The sequence below is a fragment of the Vanessa cardui genome, chromosome 22 (genome assembly GCF_905220365.1).
Source record: "Vanessa cardui chromosome 22, ilVanCard2.1, whole genome shotgun sequence".
Classification (NCBI taxonomy): domain Eukaryota; kingdom Metazoa; phylum Arthropoda; class Insecta; order Lepidoptera; family Nymphalidae; genus Vanessa; species Vanessa cardui.
The window spans coordinates 8,054,140-8,070,780 of NC_061144.1; the positions used below are offsets into that span (position 1 = coordinate 8,054,140).

A 16,641-nucleotide genomic window follows, 5' to 3' on the forward strand; every position below is an offset into this window, starting at 1 on the left:
AATGGAATTAATTAATCGTCAACGTCGGTTACATTCTGTCTAATAAAGATTACAAAACGTTTTATGGCTGGCTACAAAATAACTTCAAACAAAAACTTAAATAATTAAATTACATTAATTATCTAATAGAGCCATTGTTTAAACTTTACATCAAATTGAGAATTAACATGAAATTGCTTATGTACATAAAAAGTTAAATAAAAATCAAAAAATCAGAATGGATTATCCATTCTGATGAGCTCCAATACGATACCTCTGCTGTACGCTGGTGAGGTGTTGGGTTTCCTCTTATTGCAGACGATGTATTAGCATCAGGTCAGTTTTACTATGTCATTGTAATATCATTAAATTAATAGAATACAACATTTAAAATCAATCAGACCAATATAAGTTGCTCAAATCCCTTCAACAATAATAAAAGTTTTGATGGTCTTCAGATAGTCCAACAGATTTAAACATAGCAAAGAATACTAACGACCAAGTCACTGTAAAAAAAAAACAACTTAATCAAAATCGGATCAACGGTACAGGAGCTACTATGTCGAAGACAGATACACAGATAAAAACGTCAAACTTGACACGAAAGGTTATTGCATTGCATTGGGGGTCAAAACAGAAAACTGGGTCATATTTGACCTCCCTCTGCTATAAATCCCGAGAGAAACATCGGTATAATAGTCTCACAGGGAAAGTCAATATCCGTTTCACGGGCTTTCCCGGACGATACGGGCAGATAACTTCAAACATTAAGCGCGATATGAAATAAAGATTGATTTATGGAGCGCACTGAACGAAGTTTTATAGGTTCAGAGTTTTTTTCCTGCTGTATAAATTACTCTTTGTGAACAATAAAGAACAAATACTGTTGTGAAGCATTTATTGTTTTCATGCGATTAATCATGATATCATACTTTCAGTTTTATTACATAAATCGTATTATGTAAATAAATGAATTGCAATTTTATAAATAGTATATGCCGTTGATCGATGAGGAGTTCTCTCGTCTGGATGTAGTCTTAGAATCTTAATTGACATGTTATAGCTTAGCATAATACTCATTGCCAACGAGCCAATGAGTTTGCTTGCTTGAAAGACGCTTAAAATATTTGACTTAAACAATCTAATAAACAGCTTGTGCAAAATGCTCCAATATATGACTGTCTTAATGTAACAATAATTTTAATCTGGCTTAATTTGAACAGATTATATTTTAGAAGTAATAAAATTAAGAGATACTTTAAAACAATAAGGATCAACGGCTTATTTATAATCGTGTTTAGGCGATTAATTAAACACAGATATTTCTCTTTCGATCGTGATTAATACGACATTCGAAAGAACAAGACACAGTTAAAGTAATCATCCTCAAAAAATATTTTTGAGTAAAGCCGTTTTAATATTTTTTACATAAATAATTATTCTGTAAGTAAATTTTTACCCAATTTTATACATGGTGTTTTTATTTTATTTTTTGTAATGTGTTGATTCAGACGAAGGCGGCGGCAGTTCTGACTCCAGGTCGGACAGCAGCGAGGACGAGGTGACGGAACACGTGACCCCAACCCCAACCATGGCCGCCGCCAGGGCACAGGTACCAATACAAGTAATGTTGATTTTATATACATTTTATATTATATAAGATTATTATTATTTAATTACGCATTAGATGTAAGAGATCGATGTTTATCTACTCAGGTCAAGTAAATGTTCTACTAATGAATGATGTATCTGGAATTTATCGTAATAATTACTTCCATTAGTGTAAGAAAATCTGGGCCATTTGTCGCTTGGAGAATCGAAATTGCGATTCAACGGGGTAATGCTGCTGGTATTCTTGCAAGCATTCCACGCAGTCATGAGTTATGCGGAAATTATTATTAAATTCTGACGGGTTGTGTCAATTATTAATAAAACATATCTCAAATTTCGCAAATAATAAATAATATCAAAATAGGCTATTTGACAATGCGAAAAATAAATTGTGAATTTTTGTAATCAGTGTATATTATGAGTTTAAAAATTGTTATTTATTCAAAAATCCATTAAAAAAATGCATTTTTTTTAAAGGTTTGTCACGTAACACAAAACGCTCCTGATTGGCCGGGCTTTTTATGAAGTCACTTTCTTGTAAACTTTGCTTTTCTACTATATGTACCACAAACTAAAATACAGGAAAGTGACGTTACCGAACCCATTGCAGCGCCATATTGTCCAGGTAGCCTTTTTGCGCGCTATTTAAATATGGAATTTTTAATATGATATTTTTCGGCAAATATGTACTAGAAATAAAAAACACAACACAACATAACAGTTTTACTGGGTTCATTAACATCTAATTAATAATATAAAATGGATTTTAAAAAACAGTCAAATAGCCTATGATATAACATGAGAAGGAATCAATTATTCCAAGTTCATAAATATTAGGCTTTATTAGGTACTCCGAAATACCGAACTCGTCAAGTGTAATTATGATATATTTGTAAAACTAAGTCAGATGTATTGAATTAAATGCGGGTGCTCAAAGATTTTCCCACATCATTTTAATATTAATAACATATCAAATATAGAATAGCTTTATGACAAAAACAATTAACATAGATTAATTAATAACTCGTTAACGTTATGTATAAATTATCTATGCCAGTTAAAAAAATTCAATTACAAGTAAAAAAATATTGGCTAAGAATTATGTAGAATCTACGAACCACAAATCACAAATCAGAATCCATGTGATTGTCGGAAAACAGTAACTGGTGAATTGCTTCCGAACCGGTGGTAGCATTGAATAAAATTTAATGATGACGTCTCAAAAACTCGCAAGAGTCTACTTGAGCCAACATGACATAATATGCAAAGAATATAAATAAGAGTAATCATAACAAGCGATGAAAATAAGCACTTATTGTACTGGCGCTGCACAGGACTAATAATGCTAGAGTGTGTTATTTTTCTGATTGTAATAATGCGAGGAGCATTTAGACCTCGCCTTTAAATTAGAGCCACTTGTGTCTTCAAATGAAGTCCTCCTTGAATGTATGAGATGGATCAGTGTGTAGTCGATACAATGGAAAGCACTGTTTATAAAGTATTCTGAAATTACGTCACGATGTTTTGTGTGATATAGTCAGTAGTGAGCGCAAGTGAAACGGGGGTTTTCGTTTCCGCCAGCGGAAATGGTGAATGTGTGTATTGTGTAGAGTTTTTCCCGCAAAAGGAGCGTTCGCGATCGTTACCCTATCTTGCAAAATGTATATACGTCACATGAGTCTGTTTCTACCAGATAGGTTCCAGCATTCAAGATAAATAAACAATTGCAGTCATTCTATGAATATAAAAGGTTGGTCCCTTTTAAACTGTTGCGAAGTGGAAATCGTATTTTACGTATGAGTGCCTACAGTTTACACTAGGTACAGTCGGGTTAAGAAAAGATTCGTCACCTTAAGATCTATTTTCGTGTGCTCAGTATGAGCGATATAATCTGCTTTACCGATCGAGAATGACATTGCGTCGCAATAATTTGATGTCTAGATTCAAAAGGTACTAAGAGTTTAAGACTTGATAAAGGAATGAATTTGAAAATTGACGAAGGTATTCTTATTCTGACTGCGCAAAGATACAACAACAACAGCCTGTAAATTCCCACTGCTGGGCTCAAGGCCTCCTCTCCCTTTGAGGAGAAGGTTTGGAACATATTCCACCACGCTGCTCCACTCCGGGTTGGTGGAATACGCATGTGGCAGAATTTCTATGAAATTTGTCACATGCAAGTTTCCTCACGATGTTTACCATGACCGCTGAGCACGAGATAAATTATAAAGGCAAATTAAGCACATGAATCAGCGGTGCTTGCCTGGGTTTGAACCCGCAATCATCGGATAAGATGTTCGAGTTCTAACCACTGGGCCATCTCTACTCAAAGATACAGTCAAAGTAATTAAAATTTTTGATGTCTAGGTGCCCACGATAAGCGTGACGCCGCACAGTCCAGGAGTCCTCGACGACAGTCTCCAACAGCTGCGGAGGCTGCATGCGGCAGTGCAACGCATGCGAGCCGCACCCTTGCCGCTTCTGGTACACAACACAAACTTATAAATAATTGAAATACATTGCTAACTCTCAAATATTAAAAATCGAAACATAATAACTAACAGTTTACACTAAATAATCATTTGTTACGTTAAAATAATCATGATAATACATATAATTGTTTATTGAACGTAAAAACAGCTGAATAAATGCTTCATAAACATTTTGCTTGAATGGCAGCTAATGTATTGGTAGTATGAATTTTTGAAGGAAAAATGTCACTGCTCTCTGAAAAAAGTCCACAAAAAATTGGAAAATAATTTTGAATCACCAATAATTTTGTGTCGTTGAGTCGAAATGTTTCAATACAATATAATGATATTTTTTACCCCAGAAACAAACTCCTCACGTGTGTATATATTTCATCTTCCAGACAACAGGTACCAGTCGTCTGAGCACTTCATGTCCATCACTCTGCAAAGATGGCGTCGTTGAGCCAGAGTGCTCATCGCCCACACACTTGGACTTTTACCCGCAGAGTAGGAAAGGCAGCTGTGAGTATTAGACAATTCAAAAAGGCCTTAGCAGGTGGAAGTGTGATATTTATATTAGTAAAGTAAAGTAACAACCTGTACATTTCCCACTGCTGAGATAAGGCCTCCTCTTCCATTAATGAGAGGGTTTGAAACATATTCCACCACGCTGTTCCAATGCGGGTTGGTGGAATGCACATGTGGCAGAATTTCGATGAAATTAGACACATGCAGGTTTCCTCACGATGTTTTCATGCATGAGATTATGGTAATTATATACACAAATTAAGCACATATATATAGTGGTGCTTTCCTGGGTTTGAACCTGCAATCATTGGTTAAGATGCACGCGTTCTAACCACTGAGCCACCTCAGCTCAGGCTATTTATATTAGGAAATTAAAAAAGTATAAAAGGACTAAGGTTACGTTTGATATTCAACGCTTCGCACATCTAAGTAAAGACGTGTAGATGTATAGTTACGTGGCCTTTGCTTCGGAACTCTTTGAGAAATTTCTTCCATCATTAATTTTTTTCATGTAGCTTTATCAACTGACGCGATAGAAGGCGGTTTTTCCTACATAATTGACATATAATGTATATCATAATAAAGTTAGATTACTTGCAAGAATAAATTACGTACTTCTTACTAATTATGTCTAGTAAAATGATAATGCACCCATCTTTGGTGTGTCTCATTTACGGTGCCCGCGCACGTAAACTGCGCCGCGAATCTACCAAATAACGATGTATATAATTTGTAAGATAAAGCAAAAAAAGTAAAGTAACAGCCTGTACATTTCCCGCTGCTGAGGCATAAGGCCTCCTTTCCGCTTGAGGAAAAGGTTTGGAAGATATTCTACCACGCTGTTCCAATGCGGGTTGGTGGAATGCACATGTGGCAGAATTTCGATGAAATTAGACACATGCAGGTTTCCTCACGATGTTTTCCTTCATCGCCGAGCACGAGATGATTTATAAACACAAATTAGGCACACATATATAGTGGTACTTGCCTGGGTATGAACCTGTAATCATGAGCTAAGATGCACGAGTTCTATCCACTGGGCCATCTCAGCTTTAATTTGTAAGATGTGTAAGGGTTATCTTTTCGAGCAATCAGCATTGATTATTATCTCCCACTGCATTAGATGTAAAAAAGATATGAGTAAGTTCAGACATGGAAATTTCAATTCATAGAAATGTATAGTCAAATTCAGGATCGGATTGTTACTGTTTTATGTTTCAATCATAGATCACTTCGGCTTCGACGTAGCCAGGTGTATGACTCAAAACAAATACTCTAAAAAATTCTATAATTAAAATAATAAATGAACTCTTTGAACGACACTGTGCTATTAATATGCTTTCAGGATAAATAGATGATTAATTTTGTTGGAATTACTCTACAGCATCTAAATGATGCATCCTTTTTTCACGGTGAAATATATATTTTTTGCAAACATATTTTTGAACCTAGTATCTGCTAAGAATGTGTGCCTTGTTATCCCTACCGCTTTCTCAAAGACTGATATCTCTATATTATATCTGGCTGATATCTTATATTTTTTATTGTCTGTTAGGTGAATCTCGTCAATGGGGTATATGGGAGCGTCGCGATGAAGGTCGAAGGAGCTCGTGGGCGGCGCTGGAGCCCGGAGCCAGGTTACACGATACGCAAAGACAGCGTAGGTAAGTGAACTGTTTTATTTACATAAAGACCGACGGGTGAATTAACCGCCCGATGGTAAGTGTTCACCACTGCCTATAGATTTTATGTCCCCATTCTGTCGATTGGTTCATTTACTCTTAAAATTTTAATGTTAAGCGGTATATCCATTATATAAAAAAGCGTGGAGTTAATACCTGTTGACTTCCAAGCAGGATACATTAATTTAAATAATTGTATTTAATTAATAAGACCTTGTATTTTTTAAATGTTAAAAAAGAGTAACTACTGAGTTTCTTGCCGGTTCATCTCGGTAGAATCTACTTTCCGAACCGGTGGTAGCTTCACTTAATTTCAAAAGTGCTTATGCCTACTTGAATAAAGTTTATTTTGATTTCGTATCTAATTCAAATTCAAACTCAAACTCAAATAACTTTATTCAATATAGAAGCATTACACTTTCTTATTGATGGTCAATTGAAACACTACCACCGGTTCGGAAAAGAAAATACCCTTACCTGAGAAGAACCGGCGAAAGAAACTCAGCCAGTTTTTTTTTTTTTTTTATTTGTCTCATATATTATTTAAACAATTTAATATGAGATGAAATAGCCAGGAGGCGATCGTTTCATTCCCAAGGTGTGCTATCGATCATAATATAATCTTTATTCTTGTAGACTGTGTTAATAAGACTTTTTTTTTTTTTTTTATTACATGGGTGTGTATTTCAGTGCTCTCAATGGACACAGTGCGTCACTATCGTCCATGGAGTCGGAGAGCGAAGTGCCGAGGCCCGTACGACACTCGACGCACTCGCTAAATGACAACGATCTCGCTGTTAGTATATTTGAACTAATCAATTGATCACCGACCTTGATTATTATAACTATTGAGCCTGAGAGGGTAGTGTCACCAATGATGTTCTAGTAAACAGATATGTCATTAACGCGCAAAAAGTGAAGACTAGAAAACGTCCTAATTGGGACGTTTGCCTTAGTCGTTTTCATCGTAATTATGCCAGTAATACGTTATAATACATCATAATTATGTAGTAATACGTTTTGCGTAATTAAAACATCTAGTTATCTATTTTAGTTATTGTTTTTATCAAGCTATCCTTTTTACTTGTAAAGAAATGTAAAATAAACGGTCCCCGGCGCGGCACACTTTTTTCTGTTGTTTAGTATGGGTATAACACATCTGTTTATTAGAATATCATTGAGTATCACTGATTAAATTTTCAATAAACAGCCAACCAGGAGAATTTAAGAAGTTCTGTTTGATTTAGGCTTACAAACTTTTAACTATATTATAAAATTTGCTTGTTTTTTTTTTTTAAATGAGAAAGTAGAAGTCTTTCTTTGATTTAATTTTAATAACTACTGGTTAGCTAATTTGAAAGTAACTTTAAAAGTGTTCGCACTGAACGGATGTCCGGACATACAAATAATTGAGCCTGGTCGTAGTAGTAAAGTAGTAGTAGAGTCGAGATGGCCCAGTGGTTAGAACTCGTGCATCTTAACCGATGATTGCGGGTTCAAACCCAGGCAAGCACCGCTGATTCATGTGCTTAATTTGTCTTTATAATTCATCTCGTGCTCAGCAGTGAAGGAAAACATTGTGAGTAAACCTGCATGTGCAGATTTCATAGAAATTCTGCCACATGTGTATTCCACCAAGCCGCATTGGAACAGCGTGGTGGAATATGTTCCAAACCTTCTCCTCAAAGGGAGAGGAGGCCTTCAGCCCAACTGTAGGAATTTACAGGCTGTGTTTGTTGTTGTTGTAGTAGTAAAGTATAAGGGTTTAGATACGTGGGTGGAGTTAGGTTAGTGCGTAAGCACACAAAAGGTTTGTAACTCCTGATGCCCGCGGTCGACGCTATCGTGTGAGCGGGATGCAACTTATTCACGCGTGAGTGAGGGAGACAGGTAGAACCAGGTCAATGTACGAAATTCTTGCTCGGCGACCGCGCTCTAGGGCCGTGCGTGCGCGCTGATAGAGGCTGTCCCGCAGAAGGAGTTCGAGGAGGGTGTGAGCGGGATGCAACTTATTCACGCGTGAGAGAGGGAGACAGGTAGAACCAGGTCAATGTACGGAATTCTTGCTCGGCGACCGCGCTCTAGGGCCGTGCGTGTGCGCTGATAGAGGCTGTCCCGCAGAAGGAGTTCGAGGAGGGTGTGAGCGGGATGCAACTTATTCACGCGTGAGAGAGGGAGACAGGTAGAACCAGGTCAATGTACGGAATTCTTTTTGCTCGGCGACCGCGCTTTAATGCCGTGCGTGTGCGCTGATAGAGGGTGTCCCGCAGAAGGAGTTCGAGAAGGTGACTGCGGCTCTGCGCGCGGCGGCGTGCGATCCGGCGCCGGCAGCGGCGCGCCTCGTGCCTCGCCTGCCGCTGCAGAAGTCCGTCTCAACGCCCAGTATCGTGGCCGCCGTGCACCCCGCGCAGCCCCCGCCGCCGCCCAACGCGTGAGTACACGCGCACTCCCATCTCATACTATCTCACTCTTCCCCCTATCTCTTTCTCTCTCTCTCCATTTCTCAATCGATTCTAAATTTAAACTATTGATATATTTCGTTATGAATTTATGCAACACACATCAACTATTACATAAACAACTCGTACCCCTATTTAGAATATAATTAACTATATCATGTTACTCATATAGTATGTTTCAATAAACAATAAATACAAAAGATATTATTACCAATAAAGTCCAATATTATTAACCCTAATATGTCAAATTTAAGTCTAGGGATATATGAGTTCTTTACATTTGGTTTTACTTTTATAGTGGGTTAAATAAAATGGGTGGAAGTCGTAAATAAAAATATATTTTCCGTTATTATTTATACTGTTTGTAATAAAAATATATTTTTATATTCATCTCGCTTTAAAGGTTGTCAACTATATAGTGAATTGTAATATTATTTAATACTATACAAATAACGGTTTATAAGGTAAATTTTTATGTGCATGGTTTTATATAATTATATATTTTTATAATCTGTGCATGTTTCAAGTCGATGTGTTTTATTGTTTGCACTGTTTTGCTTAGCTGAAATGAAAGGCACTAATACCAGTTAACTACATATACTGGCATTTTTTTCGTCGTCGATGTACGTACTTTGCTTTTCTGAAATAATACTTTTTTTTTTTAATTTTGATCTACGATTTTTCAATTTAAACATTCGCGTCAAAATTGTTCACAAAAGTAAAGTAATAATGCCTAAAGTATCACATCGAAAGTGCTCTAGAATCTTTGTCGGTATTACACGAACAGTCGGTTTCTCAAAGGCTATCAAATCTGAAAATAAATAAACTGCTTAATCATTAATTAGAAAATTTCTTGCTAAGCCGTGATACGCTATTATTATTCTTAAAAGTTGAGGAATAAACTGAGTATGAATACGCAATAAATAAAAAAGATATCTATGTATATATAGTCACCTCATTTTAAGAAATATTTTTTATATATATCTCTTTAATATTTTATTGATTTAAAGATAATGAAAAATATTATTTCCTTTTAAATTTGTATTGCTAACGGTACTCATATTATTGAGTTGCCGTTACATGCCTCTCATTGCCGAAAGGTCTTATCTTAACGACATCTAGATCTTATTTTCTGAAATATAAAGTATATTTTGCACTTCTAAGTATAGTGCAGTTAGTAAAAAATGTTATCGCTAGCTGCAGTTTAGGCTAGTAACGTCAGCACAGTAATTGCTGAGTAAAGTTCAATTATTGATATTTGATTAGCTTTTGAGAAACCGGTCAGTAGTAGTATACAATCACGATGGTGCCAGTATTGTATACTACGTGTATTGTACGTCTCGCTCGGTGTTAGCCTGTCGGCCGGTGGTGCGAGCGAGACGGAAAGTGACGAAGACGCGTCCGCGGCGACCGTCGGCGCCACCACGCAATTACCCGGCAGAAGGAACAATACCCACCAGGAACATCTCGGATTACATCGATTGGCCTTCTTGGAACAGTGAGTGGACTTTAATACGATAGGAATAGGGTGCGATTTGCAACGAAGGTAACACATCTCGGTATACAACGATATGTTATTTGGACTCTAAATTGTAAGGAATAGAGGTTAGTTTCCTACGACATGTTGGACACATAAGGATGGTCATAAAGTTGGGGTTTCAGAAGTTTTACCATAACATTAAAAATACTTCACTAATTATATTGAAAGGTTTGACAAAAGGTAAGATTTTAGCCTATTTTATCGACTATTTTTTTTTTAATATTTTAGTATAATTTTTAATAATTATTTATTTATGCATGGTTTTAAAGCACAGTGCTTTGCTTAACGTGTTTGTTTAGTATTTTCGAGATACGGGTATTGCATGGAGAGAATGAGACGGAAACACTTCAGAGGTTTAAAGATAAATTTTTAATTTCCTTCGACTAGGGCGGCGTACGACCACCACGCCGAGAAGCGACGAAAACGAGGCAGCTTATTCTTTAGAAAGAAGAAGGTTCGTATACAATTGAGCTCTGTTACATTATAGGGGTTTTTTTTCTCAAAATGTTAAAAAAAAAGTATTTTGTATAAAAAAAAATCATAACTTGAACTGTAGAGGGGGTAATTTATTTTATTTTTAAATTGTTTGTTTTTTTACTGACATTACTCCTAAAATTATATACTAATAATAGAAAAGAAATAAAGTCAAAAACATACTTTGGATTTTTTTTTTAAATTTCTAAATAATTTCTTATTCTATATGTTATCTGTAATATGTAGAATTTATATATTCGTATCCATATCGATACGAAATAACATATCCACAACTGCCCTAAAACATTTATCAAAGTAAACTTGACGACCTCTGTGGTCGAGTGGTGTGTACACCGGTTTTCATGGCTATGCCACTCCGAGGTCCCGGGTTCGATTCCCGGCTGAGACAATGTAGATAACCATTAGTTTTCTACGTTGCCTTGGGTCTGGATGTTTGTGGTACCTTCGTTACTTCTGATTTTCCATAGCACAAGTGCTTCAGCTACTTACATTGGTATCAGAGTAATGTATGTGATGTTGTCTCATAATATTGTCTTAAATTTTCGCGATTATTACACATTTAAATAAAACTAGTTATAATGGATTTCAATCGCAATTGTAAAGTGCTCGAAACGTCGGGATGTCCAAAATAATTATTAAACGCGATTAAAATCCGTTATAACTAGTTTTATTTAAATGTTGTCTCATATTTATTATTATTATGAACGAATACTGTTGCGTGCGTGGCAGGACAAGTCGCGCAAGGCGGCGCATGCGTGGCAGGCAGCGGCGGCGGCCGGCCACTGCGACTGGTGCGCACGCGCACTCGCCGACGCGCCCGCGCTCTACTGCGACCGTGCGTACACACACACACACACACACCACCTTACGTATACACGTATAGTACGACACAACTTAGATGTAGCATCGGCAAAATTCGTAAAACCGATCGCATCCGAATTGAGTGCGCTATCCCAAATTATCAATATTTATTTCTCATGCGAATATGGTCTTTGTACAAATGTAATAACTTGTAATATCATATGACCGAATATATTCGTCAATTTGAGGCGTCGATTTACATGCACTTGTTTTCTCTGATGCGTGAATCTATAGCATCGAAAATCGCGTCGAATGGCGCTATAGGGAGCTATTTCTATTGGTTGTGTAAATCGGCAGTAATCGGTTTTATTTTCATTCCATTTCATTTTCCTATGCTATATCTAATTTGTGTCGTACTATACACGAGCAGTAACCTCGGCTTGGGGGGGTTGCTTGTCACGTGTCTGGCAAAAAAGCCTATGTTTATGTTTGTTTCATACAAAATTTTATCAAATTATGTGCAGTCGTTTGGTCGTGAAATAGTGACAAAGTTACTTTTACATTTATGATATTAGTATAGATGTCATGTAGAACAACTTATTTCATACTGTTACTGTTAATTGCTGGCTTTGTTGGTGTTTTTAAGATCAATAATTAAATAAAAACTATAATTAAATAATGCCCTAGGACTATTCACGTAATCGAAATATTTAAATTTAATCTGACGTCACATTCAAGAATTTTTTTTTTTTTAATTTTCGCGTTTTTTTAGATCCTATTGAAAAGACACAGTGATAATTTGTAATATAATAATTGCCTTACGATATTTCAGATTGTACAATGACGGTACATCAGAATGTGTGCAAAGATTACATCGTTGAATGCAATAAACCCAAGTCTTCCAAGGTATGTCTATTAAAATGTATTGTAAATCTTTGTCTTATTAAAGACTAGCAACATCACATTAGAAACTTCTAAAATTGCCAGCATTTCTTTACTATATTGTCCATGTATTAGATACAAAAAAATCATCTCGAATCACTCGCATTTTTTTAAATGTATATTAGAAAAAATGTCATCAAAATCCGTTGCGTAATTTTAAAGATCTAAGCATACATAGGGATAGACAGCGGTAAGCGACTTTGTTTTATACTATGTAATGATATCTATCACATCACTGTTACCATTAATTAATCCGCTAAATATATTTGTATATCTGTGGTCCAGTTTAAAGGATGAGTCAGAGTAATGAGAGGCACAGGAAAATGTCTAGAATGTTTATTATATTTTTATGTTTCATCTGTCTATAAAATAAACAAATGGCGATTTAAATACATAATTAAATTTATCATTCACAGACATCAGTGGGTAAATCTCTAACAGCCAGCAGCGGAAAAAGCAGCAAGCGTAGTTCTGTATCTGGCCAGTCGCAAAACTCAAATAGGTAAGTGAAACCTCTTTTTTTTTTAAATTAAGAAACCGTAAATACGATTTCGTGTAAAAATATAACAGATTAAAAATAACGAATTGAATAAATAACGTTACGGATTTAATTATATTTTTGTAAGGCAATATGTTTTGCTGCTTTATTTTTTCATTGCAACGGTCCTGTGGCAAATGGAATACGATATGCATCGAAGGAGACGCCATTTTGTATAATGCATTTAATGTTTATTTGCGTGCGATATTACGATGTGTGATTGTGTTTATTTGGACACGCAGCTCGTGAAGTTCATACAGGGAATATTTTAACTACGTTCAATTTACATGAATGATAAACATTTTAGGCATGGGCGATATCCGATTTTTTTGACATCGGTTGATCAGATATCGCCCTGTCTTTGTTTAACTTAACATTGTACGATGTGCGAGAAAGAGATGAAACGGATGTGATATCGAAATCGGTTTAACACTCGCTTCATCTCTCTCTCACAGATGGGTTACTGTGAAGTTAAAGAGAGATAGGGCGAATGTTTCATGAGTTTAATGTTAGATGCGGTGAATCGTCTGATGTTCCGACGACATCCGGTCTTAGATTAGTTTCGATATATCGGACACATGCCTAAAACATTTGCGATTTGATTATAAGAAGATACACAAGTATGAGACACCGATGTTTTTTATTATTGTCACCTTACTGTCGTCCTTCTCTGCTATTATTACTTGCTTCGTAATGTTGCTAGATTTTCTTTTATGTCTTTGTTTCTAGCGGTCTCAGTAGTCTTTTGTTTTTGTTATCTGTCCTCTGTTTTTGTTTTTTTTTTTTTGTGTTGGGACGAACGGGATGTCTTCTTATAACGAAATTGGGTATGTGGATGGATTGAGGTGTGGTCACGATATTGTTTCAGTTATGATACCTTTTGCTCGATATTAATAAATAAGATCAGATTTGAAATTGGAAGGTTTTGAAAAACAGGCGATACATTATCGTTTTTTTTACAGATGAAAAATATAAGTAGGTCAGTTAATAAAGTCATGTATATGTCTATGTCATCTAATAAAACAGTTCGAGTTATGATTATGATAGCAAATAATTATTTACCCAATTATTTTTGGTTTGAAAATTGAAGTTAGAATAAGTCCAGCTCCATTTATATTAAATAAATAAATGAATAAAAATGTTTTATTGCGGACAACTTTGATCCATAAAATTGTTAGTAAATAGGAAATAATTTAAAAACTTATATCGATGTTAGTACCTATACAACAATTAATAATTTAAAACTAAAAAGGACGTTGTCCTCTGTGCCATTTGGCTGATCAGCGGACAGTCTTCGTTATGTTTAAATGATAATTGGTATTGAGAAAACATGGACCGATGAAAGATTGGATGTAAAATAATTTCATATTAGAATAACGTTCGTCGTCGTTATGTTAATTTTGTTGATTGGGAATCCATTGTAGCATCCAAATTTGTAATTAATATTTCGAATTAATTTAACTTAAAGTTCTGGATGGTAATTTCCTCACGACGTTGCGGATTGAAGACTGATAAAATGCTTAGACTGTAATAATTTATTTAATAAAATATTTTAAATTATGAAACTACAATGAAATTAATACTAGACACAACACAGAAGCCTGGAAGCACTGACAATATACGAATAAAATGTAATAGAAGTTAGGGACGTTAGTTATGGTATAATGTAGGCGATGCTGGATGTTGTTTATATAATAATGCGAAGAACTTGATAAAATATTCGTTGTTCAGTAAATCATTTCGTAACTAATTAAATTGAAGTAGTATGGCCTAAAATTTTTGGTTAAGTATTTTAGGACAAAACTTTCCTTACGAAGAGAATTAATGATGCAGATTGCATAAAACGATATCCAGATAATGATATACAACTATTTCTGGAATTATTTAATGTTGTATCAAATGTAGAAGTACATTCGTTAAATTGTCAAATTTCAGTAAGACAAGGGGAGTCGATGGAGCCGAGATGGCCCCGTGGTTAGAACACGTGCATCTTAACCGATGATTTTGGGTACCAACCCAGGCAAGCACCTCTATATATATGTGCTTAATTTGTCCTTATAATTAATCTCGTGCTCGGCGGTGAAGGAGAACATCGTCAGGAAACCTTCGCGTGTCTAATTTCATCAAAATCCACCAACCCGCTTTGGAACAGCGTGGTGGAATATGTTCCAAGCCCTGTCCTTAATGAGAGAGCCCAGCAGTGGGAAATTTACAGGCTGTTACTTTAGGGGAGTTGGATGATAGGTTAGGATGATATGATAGTATGCTCATTGTAGTGTTCAAGTAATGAGGTATCAAACGTGACGTAAAACACACGCCAATGGTATGTCAGATCATCTCAATCGGTCCACTAGCATCGCGTCAACAATTCCTGTAAATATATTGGTGTTGTTAGCAAGAAGCAGTCGACGGGCTGCTACTCGCCGTGGCGCCGCGTCGCGACCAAGCTCGGCGTGCAGTAAGTGCGCTATCATACGATCAGGTCCACGATATCATTGTTTTGACGTATTTTCATCGTGGTTGTGATGGTAATAACATATAAATCGAAGATCCAATTGATGTATCTCTCGAGATCAAATACTTTAGCAGATATCGCAATTTTAAACCTGATTGTACAGTCGGGGTAAGAAAAGATTCGTCACCTTAAGACCTATTTTCGTGTGCTCAGTATGAGCGATAATCTACTATACCGATTGAGAATGACATATTTGATGTTTCGATTCAAAAGGGACGAAAAGTGTAAGACTTGATAGAGGAATGGATTTGAAAACTGACGAAGGTTTTCTAGCTCTGACTGTACATTGTATATTGTCTGTTATTAAGTTCAGTGTCAATGAGAATTTTTCGGTAATATTTGTGGGGTCGATCACATACCCGCGATAAAAATCCGTTGAAATGTCGTTATCTCTTTCCAATTATCCCATCGCACGTACCATCGTCTCGTTCTAATTCTTCGTCATATCGACTCGCCGTTGTTTCTGATAGGTTGAGATATTTCTTTTTGTTTGTTGTTTTTTTTTTCAGTTTTCAGTCGAAAAGGTTCATTTGCTTTGGGGGTACTTTTAATTTTATATGTATAAACATCTTAGCGTTTTGAAAGAATTGGTAATATTTTATATTTAGAAAAGTTGCTTTAACCATACGAAATACATTTATCTACTATTTAACTGAACTTATCAGTATTGCCGTGATCAGGTTCGAAAGATGAGTGTGTCTGTGTAGATGCCGGCACATTATTCATAAATTAGTTTCTAAGGTTGGTTATTCTCACAGAACCAATGTTTATGACCATTGGACTATACAACTATCCTTGGTCAGTTTGCCACATGGCTTACCATCCTTATATGCAAATGTATCTTTAAAATAAGCAGCTGGATAATTTATTCCATAACTAGCTGTATCTGCGACTTGTTGTAGCTTAAGTTATGCCTTGTTCAATTAGGTATCTGCCTAGTCTCGTTAAACCCGGTTCAGCCTTCCCAGAGTACCCGGAACAAACTGAAGACACACATAAATTGTAAAAATGTTATTTTGGTTTATGTACCGTCTATACATACATATGATTTGCTCAAAAATATTAACAAAATTCACAACA

The 16,641-nt window shown here is 35.8% G+C and overlaps 1 protein-coding gene across 6 annotated transcripts in view; it reads left to right on the plus strand.

The window, feature by feature from the left end:
- The window catches only part of LOC124539247 (A-kinase anchor protein 13), a 62,363-nt gene that overhangs the window by 18,831 nt on the left and 26,891 nt on the right, over window positions 1-16,641 (plus strand). For 3 of the 6 annotated variants that reach the window (XM_047116554.1, XM_047116556.1, XM_047116558.1), the window contains 11 exons: window positions 1,491-1,603; window positions 3,958-4,074; window positions 4,463-4,583; window positions 6,145-6,253; window positions 6,962-7,067; window positions 8,542-8,702; window positions 10,085-10,228; window positions 10,658-10,724; window positions 11,495-11,600; window positions 12,399-12,472; window positions 12,925-13,010. In XM_047116554.1, the coding sequence (XP_046972510.1) occupies window positions 1,491-1,603; window positions 3,958-4,074; window positions 4,463-4,583; window positions 6,145-6,253; window positions 6,962-7,067; window positions 8,542-8,702; window positions 10,085-10,228; window positions 10,658-10,724; window positions 11,495-11,600; window positions 12,399-12,472; window positions 12,925-13,010 (1,204 nt within the window). The remainder of the gene's footprint in view (window positions 1-1,490; window positions 1,604-3,957; window positions 4,075-4,462; window positions 4,584-6,144; window positions 6,254-6,961; window positions 7,068-8,541; window positions 8,703-10,084; window positions 10,229-10,657; window positions 10,725-11,494; window positions 11,601-12,398; window positions 12,473-12,924; window positions 13,011-16,641) is intronic. The other 3 variants (XM_047116555.1, XM_047116557.1, XM_047116559.1) reach the window with 2 other exon arrangements.